This window comes from Anarhichas minor, unplaced genomic scaffold (genome assembly GCF_050575085.1).
Source record: "Anarhichas minor isolate MPS153535 unplaced genomic scaffold, ASM5057508v1 ptg000114l, whole genome shotgun sequence".
Classification (NCBI taxonomy): Eukaryota; Metazoa; Chordata; class Actinopteri; order Perciformes; family Anarhichadidae; genus Anarhichas; species Anarhichas minor.
The window spans coordinates 355208-366595 of record NW_027466560.1 but is presented as its reverse complement, the minus strand read 5'-3'; the positions used below and the strand labels follow the sequence as shown (position 1 = coordinate 366595).

Genomic DNA, 11388 nt, shown 5'->3' with positions numbered 1-11388 from the left:
TGGTATATCAAAAAACATCCTAAAAAAGTTGTAGGTAGTAAGTCAAAAAATATCATAAAAAGTTGTAGTGTTGTATGTTTAAAATACTCATAGTGTTGTATGTCGAAAATAGTATAGGATGTCGAAAAAAATCATAAATTGTGGTCGTATAGCATTTCTTTAAAGTCAGTTATACTATAGAATGTTGAATATTCATTGTATAGTATGTCGCAAAAAGTCATGAAAAAGACAAAGTATATAGTATGATGAAGAAATCATTAAAAAATCATATTACCGTAGGTCTAAAAAAAGTATAATATGTCAATAAAAGTCTTAAAAAGTAGTAGTCTTCACTCAGGTCCTCAGGTGGTGTGAGATACCGCCTCTGCTGATGATCAGAACTGAAGCAGAATCTAGATGCGATAGATTCATAAGTGCTGAACACAGTAAATGTCCGCTGACGAGCCTTTGAAGGCCCAGATGCTTCTGTCAGCGTACGTCACTCTGTGGCAGTGTTGACCACCAACACCTGAAAGATAAAACAATCTTCAAACAGAGCTGCTGACTCCATCTTTCTCCTCAGTGGTACACAGCAGCTTGTTGAGGCGCTGGCAGCAGAAGTGATCCTGCAGGGCTCAATGCCCCCAGAGAATGTGTTAATATAGAAAGAGGAAGTGTGAGCATTCATATTTAAAACACTTACAGTCATCAGACAGACCGGTTTGGGGAGGAATATACAGTAAACTCACACACTGAAGGAGAGGGGGAATCCTCGCGCCCTTTAAGAGCACAAGAGAAGCTGTCTGCTGAGTCAAAGGAGGCCGATGTGGATGCTTGAACTGAGAAAGGGGAAATGATCTTCCCCAGAAATGTCCGACTGTAACAGCGGGGCTTTATTCAGATGTGTTTCCACTGTTGATCCTTTTAACGCACAGATGTCAGGAGGAGTGAAAGTCTCCCTCCAGTCATTCTGTTTCTTTAGTCTTTTCTTTTCATGCTAATTCTCCTCCACCACATTTCACCAGATTTTAATTGTTTAAAATAATGTTGTGTTTAATGGGCAAACTAATCATTTTTACAAATAGGAGCGATAGCTCTGAGGTCATCACTTATCACCACAATAAAACCACTTGGTCTGAATATGTGATGATACAGAAAACATGCACAGATTTGAAAATAGGTAGTTTGGGGATTTATTCAGAATATTTTCCATTTAAAACTGCTGCTCTGCTAAATGCCTCATAATGTAAATGTGGATTTGCAGTACCTGGCATGGAAAGAAGGAAGACGACATTCATAGCTGCTCCTCTCTTTGCTGTGTGGCTTCAGTGAAAACAAACAAGAAGATTATTGCGCACAAGTTTGCAGATTAGTCACATCAACTACTTTCAATAAAGAAGGAAGTGCTCTTGAACCGCATCGGTCCCCTGTGGGCATTAAGTAGGCTTCAAAATACACCAGGCGTCCTTCCTCTTCAACCAGATGCCAGTAAATGGCCAAAATTTAACTTTAACTTTAAGTTCCGGAAGAGACAACAGAACATTTGAAACATCGCTTCAATGCATTAATAACGTCTGCAAAAAGTCATTTGACAATTTATTAGTTTTATGACTTAAATATGTACAGTACATGGCTGTTTATTTTGAATATTATAAGTCAAGGAGAAAGTGTAATTTGAAAAAGCAATACAGAACTCCATGTAAACAGGCAGACACTATCTGCAGCACAGACAGGAGCACCACAGTGGTGAGCAGGGCTGTGGTTGTGGTCACTTTCCATCCCTGACTCACAATGACTGTAGCAGCGGTCTCTGCGCTGCCGTCTGCCCTTCCTGTGCTCCAACTGTAACGCTTTCTTGACAAAGACTTGACTTTCATCACTGCAGCTTTTTGACTCCACTGTTTTTATTTCAGGTTGACACATGCAGTATAAAAAAAAAAGGAAGCATGATAATGAGCTGTAATCGTATCATATTTAGAAATAAGTAAAAATAAAACCTGATCTTTTATAATGGAACTGTATACACACGTGGTTAAAAAGACTATTTACACAAACGAAAAATGAGCTTCCATGATTTTGGAAATGGTTGTCTATCAGTAAAGCATGACTCTTGACTAAAATCTAGTGGCAGCACTACAACTAGATCAACTAAAGCCAGTCATTATGATGTATCCTGTGAGGGACATGGCTGTGACTCATTTATGACAATCCATCCCATAGTAGTTGTGATATATCAGATGTCGAGGAATCACCAACATCAGACGGATTTATCCTTGGAGAACCATGTGAACTAAGAAACTCAAATGACGCCCTGTTTTGGCGCTGGACTTAAAGTCCGGGAATCTTCAAAGTCTGTAGGAATCATCCTCTGATGACCATGAATGTCAATACTAAATTTAAAGGCAATCCATTGAGTTCCGTCTGGGCCAAAGTGGAGAACCGACCGACTAACTTTGCCATCCCTTTAGCCATGCAGTGGCAAACGAAAGCCTAGCGATTCCTGTTGTGTTCAGCAGGTTTGTTGACCGTACTGTACAGTTCAGCTGGATCCTCCACAGTCTCCCGACTTCTAGTTCTGAGAAGAAGAGACAAATCAGGAATGCTGGAGATATAGTACAAACCGATACAAAGTCTCACAGTGAGAGCAAAAAGGTAAACAAGCAGTGAAAGTGTTCAAATTCAACCATCAATTCTACAAAATGCATGTGATTTTGAGGTTTTAGTGAGGATGAAGAGATCACCTCGGAGAAGCGCTGGCACTCTTGAATTTGACAGCAGCGTACTCGACTTCCTCGTATACGCGGAGTCGAGCTGGTCTGAGGTTGGAGTAGACCGGGTCTGTCTGGTTGGCAAAGTGGATACTGGCGTAGTGAATAGCATCCCGTTCCACCGCCTCATTGGGTTGACGCTGCAAAGACAAAATAGCTTTTTTACATTTTACATGTGTAATGACTTTGGTAGAACCTTTGGAAATACAACTTCTTGATCTATTCATCCCGCTGTTGTCCTTAACTTAACCACGTCCCAGCCGTGATGGCAGCAGGCTAAGCAAGATAGCCCACAAGCCCTTCTCCACAGCCATGTCCACCAGATAGAAGAGGAGGCTCATAACAGGATTGATTTCTGTGAAGAAGGGTGGCATTAGAGCTACATGGACTGCCTCTCAGTCAGGGGGGATTAAACCAGAGACTGTATGTAAGAAGCGGCCGTAGTCATCATGACGTCACCCTTTGGTTTGTGGACTTCCGTTATGAAGCCTCGAGTTCGGCGATTTCACCATCGCCATCTTGGAACACGGCTGTCGCCATCTTTGCTTTTTTGGAACCGATGAACGGAAGTTACAAAATTTGGACTGTGGAGGAGTGACGTACAGACGCCATATGTGGCTCTGGCAACCTGTCAATCACCGTGTAGCCCCGCCCTAAAGCATCCCCTGCTTTATGGTCTGTTTGACTCTAAATGGACCATCATGTACTAAATGAACATCATGCTGTATTGAAGAAGACTTGAAACTAGAGATTGAGACCATAAACTCATGTTTACAATGTTCACTGAGGTAATAAATCAAGAGAGAGTCATTTTCTCATAGACTTCTATCCACCAGAGGAGTCGCCCCCTGGTGGACACTAGAGAGAATGCAGCTTTAAAGCACTTTGGCTTTACTCTGCAGAACTGGAAGTTGCCGCCTGGTTTTAACACTTTCTGATAATGAGTGACTAAAGCTACATCCACCCTGCCAAAAGTCATTTTTAAAATGTTGTTTGTTTTCCTACAGAAGATGGTCACGTGATAGGAGCGTGACAAATCAAGGAATAACACGTCACGTTCTCAAACGTCTCCGGCTGAAACTGAAGAAGCAGTGTTTCACAGACATTCACACTGGATTGTATTGAATTTAAATTTGCTCACCTGTTGCCTGTTGTGTGGACCCTCTACAGGCTCGGATGACTGCCTGGCGGCTCTCTTTTTTCTGGTTTAGAGAATTAATCAAAAACAAAGAAGTTCATAATTTAGAGTATCATGTAAAACTGATTTGTAAGTATTAAATGTTCAATGTTTTGGTAAAGAGAGAGGACTCACCTTATCAGTAGGAAGACAGAGAGCCCTATGATGGCCAGGAAAACAGCAGAGGTTGTTCCAATGACTGCTGATGTCGATGCTTCTTGGTAAACTGTGTAAAAATAAAAAAAGTGATCTGGCTTAATTTTTCAGACATTGTGAAGCATTCTCACTTTGACTACTCTTTGCAGTTCTGGCCTCTGTTTTTATGGCTTGTGATGAATTTCATTGGTAGATATAAACCAATTTATATTTGAGCTAAAACTTGAGGTGCTCAATCACAAATAATTCATTAATTGTGCAGGAAAACTGTGTGAGTATGGTGGGTCAACGTGAAACCAGGAAGTCAGCCTGTGAACTGTGAAAGATGTTAAAAAAGGAAAGTATGAGTAATTACTGAAGAAGTAGCTTCTGCTTTTTCTTATGAATACATTTGGCAGATCTTGGGGTTTGTGTAAATTGTGTCTGAATGTTTGACTGCTATGATATCTTACCCAGCTGACATCTTTTGAATGATGTCTCCATGTTCTGAGATTTCAGCAATTAAAGACTGCTTAAAAATAGTTTTGACTTTACAGATTTAGATCTATTGTCAGTATGTACCACGGTCTAGTCGTTGACAATACCAAAACTCAAAGAGTCTCACAGGGTTCAACTCGCAGAGGCTGGTAAACCTATTACCTCCACCCTCGGTCCATCGTTTGGTGGTTTAAGACGTCTGATGTGTAAGAAAATTAAAAAACTCACCTGCAACAACCATCACATGTAAGGTGGAGTTACTACGTCCTCTCATGTTCTGGGCTTCACAGGAATAATTCCCACTGTGTTCAGCTCTGAAGTCAGTGATGATGAAGATCTGTCCTGATGCTTTTGGTGAGTCTTCATCCTCCTTGTACCAGGTGTAGCTAGCTGCTGGGTTAGCATCACTGCTACAGGTCAGAGTCACTGAACTGCCCTCCACTATCTCAGCAGAGGGACTCACTGACACAGCGGGAAGCTTTGGAGCATCTGGAGGAGATAAAGAGATACTCAAGACATTCACATTAGATGTTGATGTATGTATTAAATCACAACATGTCTTTGTCACATGTTGCATTTTGGATAAAGGGCATGTCATTTGTGAACAAAAACCTTTTAGAGCTATCGTCTGTCTACACAACATTAACTTCACATCACTTCTCTGGAGATTGTCAATTAAAGTTCTGTTCCAAGTAAATAACATGTGAACCAGGTGTGTCTACATGGAACATGTCCCTCACTGCTGGGCCACCAGGACAACAGATGTGCTGATGTTTTGTACTCACACTGGACATCTAATACGAGAGACGTAGAGTTGATCTCTCCATGTTTATTCTCAGACTTGCAGTAGTAGATCCCTCTGTCCTCAGAGCTGATGGAGGTGAAACGATGAACACCAACTGGACCCTGAAGCAGTGTTTGGTTCTCCTTGTACCAGGTGTAGTTAGCTGCTGGGTTAGCATCACTGCTACAGGTCAGAATCACTGAACTGCCCTCCACTATCTCAGCAGAGGGACTCACTGACACAGAGGGAAGCTTTGGAGCATCTGGACATGCATAAATAAATAGAAATAAAAATAATTAAACTGCAAGTTGCATAAATGCTACATGTTGTATAAGTACGGCATATGAAACAGAGGAGAAACCCCTTTTCCTGGGAACTGACCAATGTATGTTCCTTTTTAAATGAGAGATTTTACTCACATTTCACATCAACATTGATGTATCTAGACGTCCTCCCCAGCTGGTTCTCAGCTCTACAGTAATACTGTCCAGAGTCAGAGGACTGGATGGAGCTGAAGACAAGCTGAGGTTCTTTACTGAGAGGAGTGTGGTTCTCCTTGTACCAGATGTAGTTAGCTGCTGGGTTAGCATCACTGCTACAGGTCAGAGTCACTGAACTGCCCTCCACTATCTCAGCAGAGGGACTCACTGACACAGAGGGAAGCTTTGGACCATCTGGAGGAGATTTAGAGAGAGACTCATATTTCACATTAGTTGGTGATACGTATTAAATGTAACATGGTGTTGTCACACGTTGCATTTTGGCTTAAGGGCATGTATCTTGTCTGTCAACTTAAGCAAATAGATCACAGTCAACACTAATTTCAGATCACTCTGGTGATTGTCAAAACACGGGACACCAGATGTGATAATGTTTTGTACTCACACTGAACATCTACTGACAGAGACGTAGAGTTGATCTCTCCATGTGGATTATGTGCCTTGCAGTAGTAGATCCCTCTGTCCTCAGAGCTGATGGAGGTGAAACAATAGATACCTCCTTCTCCATGAGGACGTGTTTGGTTCTCCTTGTACCAGGTGTATTTAGCTGCTGGGTTAGCATCACTGCTACAGCTCAGAGTCACTGAACTGCCCTCCACTATCTCAGCAGAGGGACTCACTGACACAGAGGGAATCTTTGGAGCATCTATAAATGAATATAGATTATTATAAGTTGATCAATAGCATCTTTATTTAGACACCAGAGGCTTCATAAAAACTAACTGGCCAGACCAGTTTGTAGGTTTCTTGTTGAACATTAAATTCTACTTCATGTGTAGTGTTCTTTTAATAAAGAGCAAACTATTTGACAGATTGAATGCGTCTGTTGCTTATTACCTGTATTTTACTCACATTTCACATGAACATAGCTGTATCTAGACCTCCTCCCCAGCTGGTTCTCAGCTCTACAGTAATACTGTCCAGAGTCAGAGGACTGGATGGAGCTGAAGACAAGCTGAGGTTCTTTACTGAGAGGAGTGTGGTTCTCCTTGTACCAGGTGTAGTTAGCTGCTGGGTTAGCATCACTGCTACAGGTCAGAATCACTGAACTGCCCTCCACTATCTCAGCAGAGGGACTCACTGACACAGAGGGAAGCTTTGGACCATCTGGAGGAGAAAAGAATAAACATAAATCAACTTTAAGATGACAATGTTATGATAAAACATGGGGTTCATTAAAAAGCTACAAGTTGGAGAAGCATAGCTGGTAACTACCAGAGTAAAGACAGAGAACGGTACATATGTAAGTTAACTTATATGTAAGTGAGGTACATAACGCTTTATGAATAATAATATACTAACGATGTCTGAGAGTCAATAATGTCCAACCCACCAAATCATAAAGAATGAAATGCAGACTGTCAGTAAACTCACACACTGAAGGAGAGCGGAAGGCCTCATATCCTCCAACAGCACAGGAAACGATGTCTGCAGGATAAAAGTAGTCTGAATACGAAATAGACCTTTGTCCCCAAATATTGTCTCTATTCTTGTACCAGACGTAGTGAGGATGACCAGGTGGAAGACATCTGCTCTGACACTTCATCTCTGCCGAGTTATAAGACTCGTAGACTATTAATCTGCTCACATGGACCTGGAGATCTGAATATGTGAATAAGGAACAGACGTCTTCATCTATACACACACATATAAACACACAAGACGTTCAAAAGACGTTGAAAACTAAAATACTAAATGTTCAGATGAAAATGTTACCTGTGACGGACAGAGTGACTCCAGGTGAACCAGTATATTTCCCACCTGGTTGGTTTGTTGTGAACCTGAACTTGTACTCAGCTGAGTCGCTCTCTCTCAGGTCTCTGATCGTCAGAGTGCAGACTTTGTTTACACAGTGAGACTCCACACGACCTGAATACTCCGGGTCTGTTCTCAGATCCACATAAACATCATTACTCACTTTAGTGAACCAAAGTGTTTCCACAACTTTTGCATTAAGGAATTGTCTTGTGTATGGGTGTGTGTAGCTGCAGCGTATTGTCACTGTTGATCCTTTTACAGCACAGACCTCAGTAGGAGTGTAAGTCACTCTCCAGACATCCTGACCCTGAATCACTGTAACACAGAAGATTCATGACATCAGAGATCAGACTTTCTTTTACTCATCTGTCTTTCTAGAACTGAACCAAACTGCTTTTCAAATCTACATCCAGAGTCAAACCGTTTGTCACTGAGAACCGACAGTCTGCAGGTTTTCATTTCATTTTAATGACTCGGGTGAAATAAGAACCTGGAGACGGTTGGCTCTCCGTGGAACAAGATTGGACGACTGACGTAAGCTCTGCCAACGTCCTGAGAGTTAAGACAAAGAGGATCATGGTACCAACAGAGTCTGATTCACTGCAACAAAGTCACAACAACATACGCGTCTCTCACTACAACTCAACAAGAATAAATACTTTTACTACACTTTTTGGTGCCAAAACTCTTTATTTTTTTTATTTCCATTTTCTTTTATTAAGTGCATATTTTCTGTAACATGTCTAAATCCTTTAACCGTGTGCAGCACGTCCCTCACATAACACCAGGAACACCTTGACGTCTGATCTGCACACGTCTCTTAATTCCCTGCATTAGATTGATTCAGCCTCTGACCATGAATGTATACGTTTGATGCACTCTTACCACCAACGACAGTTTGGGCAATTCCACTTTGACAAAAGAGGAAGAAGACAAATATCTGAGAGTATTGCCTCACTTCATTAGTGCTCAGAGCGTGGTTCACTCCATCAAAGGTTAGTTTGAACAGATCAAACCCAAGTAAAGCTGTCCTTCCTTTACTTTACTTAAACGTACTAACATATGACGTACGATGTGTAAAAACTGGACATGATCTCAGTTGAAAACGTTCTAAAAAGTGCAGTAACATGATCATGAGAATGTGAAGAGGTTACAGTGGAGACGTCACGTAGAACACGTCTCTGTGTTGTGTTGCAGAGACATCTGAAGACGTGCAGAGTGTTAAGAACAGGCACTGCATCACTTCACAGGTCACAACACGGTGACCAGAGAACGACTGAATGAGACGTTCACTCTGTGTAAATATCCTACGACGTGAATGTAGAAATACAGAACCTGGTAGAGTGAGGAGGAGGACGAGGAATCCACTCGCTGCTGCTGTTAAACTCATAGCTGCTCCTCTGGATTCTCTGAGAGACTTCAGAGTCAATGAAACACGTCTGCAGGTGAAGAAGCTACATCTGTAGTAAAGGAGTCACATCAGAAACACTTCATGCGGAAGGAAGGGTGCTGTCTTGATGAGATATCTGTCGTCTGAAAGCAGAAGACTGAAGTCAAGTTATTAGAAATACACCGAACTTCCTTCCTCTTTAGGTTATTAACATGCATGAGCCAGCAGATTAAACTTCTCACCGTGGGAAACTAGTTCACAACACCACACTAACACATGAAAAGAGCATCTTAAGAGATCTGTTCTTCAGTGTGGTCACCGTCTAGGGTCTGAGAAATAATGCTGAGTATCTATCTGAGTATTTGAAGTATTAAAATACTGGTGAAAGGCAGAAAAAAGGTGGTTTGAAAAGAATCGATGGTACAAAAACAGGCTGAAGATAAGACTCCATTGATCCCCAGAGAGACATTCACATGTAACAGCAGCACAAGAGACGGACGACGAAGAGGAAAGAGAAACAGAGGAAGAACTTATTTGAATGAAATTAGTGCAAAAACCGACACGTCAGCTCTTTTTAGTAGAACTACTATTATGTATTTTATTCAAGCAAGACAAAACATTCATGTAAAATCTAAATACATATAAATACAAATAGAGAAATATAAAACAGAAGCATGTAGATGAGTGTAATGAGCAGGTGAGGAAATAGAAATAATTCACTAAATGAGTTTAATAATACTGATATTTGACTCCCAATAAAACCAGTTGGTGATAAAACTGATATAAAAAAGAAAAGAGGGAAGAAGCAGAACGTGGAGGAGATATATTATAAACACATGAATGTACATTCTCTGTTATCAGTGAAATATAACTCTTTACTAATATCTAGTGGCAACAGTTGGAAACTACAACTAGATCATCAAACACATGTTCCCCTCCAACAGCAGAGCAGCAGCAACAACAAGCTGCTGACTGTCATTCACATTCAATGTGTCAGAGACCTCAGGTGAGATTTAATCACGCTGAGAAATCTTACAGCCTTTCAAGGTCTTAATTACAATATAATATAATAAAATGTAATGTCCTATAATATAATATAACATACTATAATATGTATATTTATATGTGTAGACTCTGTGCTCATCAGGTTTTGTTGACGGTGCTGTACAGGGCAGCTGGATCCTCTCCACCTCTGATTCTGAGAATAAAAATAAAAGGTGATTCTAAAGATATATAATATGAAATAACATACTTTTCATCACCAGTGATATCAAAGTCGCCTCATATGAAGAGAGGATGATGTTCCTGTGTGAGGAGCTGCTCACCTCGGGGCACTGTTGAACTGGACGGCGGCGTATTCAGCCACGTCTTGCTGCTCCGTGTGTCTGAGGGCCTGAGCTGGTTTGATGCTGGAGTAGAGAGGATCTGCCCGCTTGTTGGAGAAGTGGACGCTGGCGTACTGAAGCTCCTCCTGCTCCTCCTGCTCCTCCTGCTGTCCCCGATCAGGTAGATCCTGCAGAGGCAGAGTTACTTTCAGCTACACATATTACACGAGGAGGTCTTTTTTTGGAATAGTGTGTTCATGCAGAGGACTGCAACAAGGACAGCAGCTGTATTATATTAACATGGAATCAGAACGATGGTATAATAACTATAATAATAATAACTTTATTTATACAGCACCTTTAAAAACAGAGGTTATGTGTGGTTGTAATGTGCTTCAGTACACGTTGCTTTGTCTGTCTGTTTCTTTTTAAATTACTCTGGAGGCAGCTATCATGATAAGACAATATGTTATGTGTCATATCATGTGTGCAGCATTTGGACAATAAGTATATCGTATCATATCGTATATCATGAGAGACCGTTCATGGTAAACGGGTCAAATCAAGACAGCTCTCTCAACCAGAAGACCGGTGTTTGAGACCGTTGTCTTCGGTTTTTTAAAGTAACTTAAGTGACGTTTGTGACATGTTTTCCGTACTTACGTAACATTGTTTACGTACGTATTTAACTTAGTTCATATAGTTATTTTAAGCCCAACCACGATGTTTATTCCTGAACCCTACTAAGTGGTTTTGTTGACTAAACATAATCGCGACAGTTTCCTGCGAACGACGTCGAGCAAAGTGAAACGTGAAAAGCCGTTTAAATGTTGTGCTAATATAAGCCTTCACATGAGATCGGGTTGACTCAGCAGTTTGAATGGAATATGTTTTCTTTAGTAGAATAATATACGTAACTATTCTCACCTGTTCCCTGTTGTCCGGTCTCTCTTCAGGCTCAGACGAGTCCCTGGAAGCCCCCTTCTTTCTGTTTGGAAGAATTATTAATACAAATAAATGATTGAATGTTTTTCGTTATGACAAACTGACTTTGAATGATTTGACAAACAAAGA

General features: G+C 41.0%; 1 protein-coding gene across 1 annotated transcript in view; it reads right to left on the bottom strand.

Moving 5' to 3' along the window:
- LOC142940068 (uncharacterized) overlaps nt 1–11388 on the bottom strand; it is a 31279-nt gene that overhangs the window by 3488 nt on the left and 16403 nt on the right. The window contains 14 exon segments of the mRNA XM_076082955.1: nt 275–2554; nt 2721–2887; nt 3889–3949; nt 4060–4150; nt 4786–5242; nt 5245–5603; nt 5761–6015; nt 6227–6487; nt 6694–6948; nt 7216–7443; nt 7558–7914; nt 8935–9068; nt 10315–10502; nt 11242–11302. Coding sequence (XP_075939070.1) covers nt 2470–2554; nt 2721–2887; nt 3889–3949; nt 4060–4150; nt 4786–5242; nt 5245–5603; nt 5761–6015; nt 6227–6487; nt 6694–6948; nt 7216–7443; nt 7558–7914; nt 8935–9068; nt 10315–10502; nt 11242–11302 — 2959 coding nt within the window. The 3' untranslated portion in view covers nt 275–2469.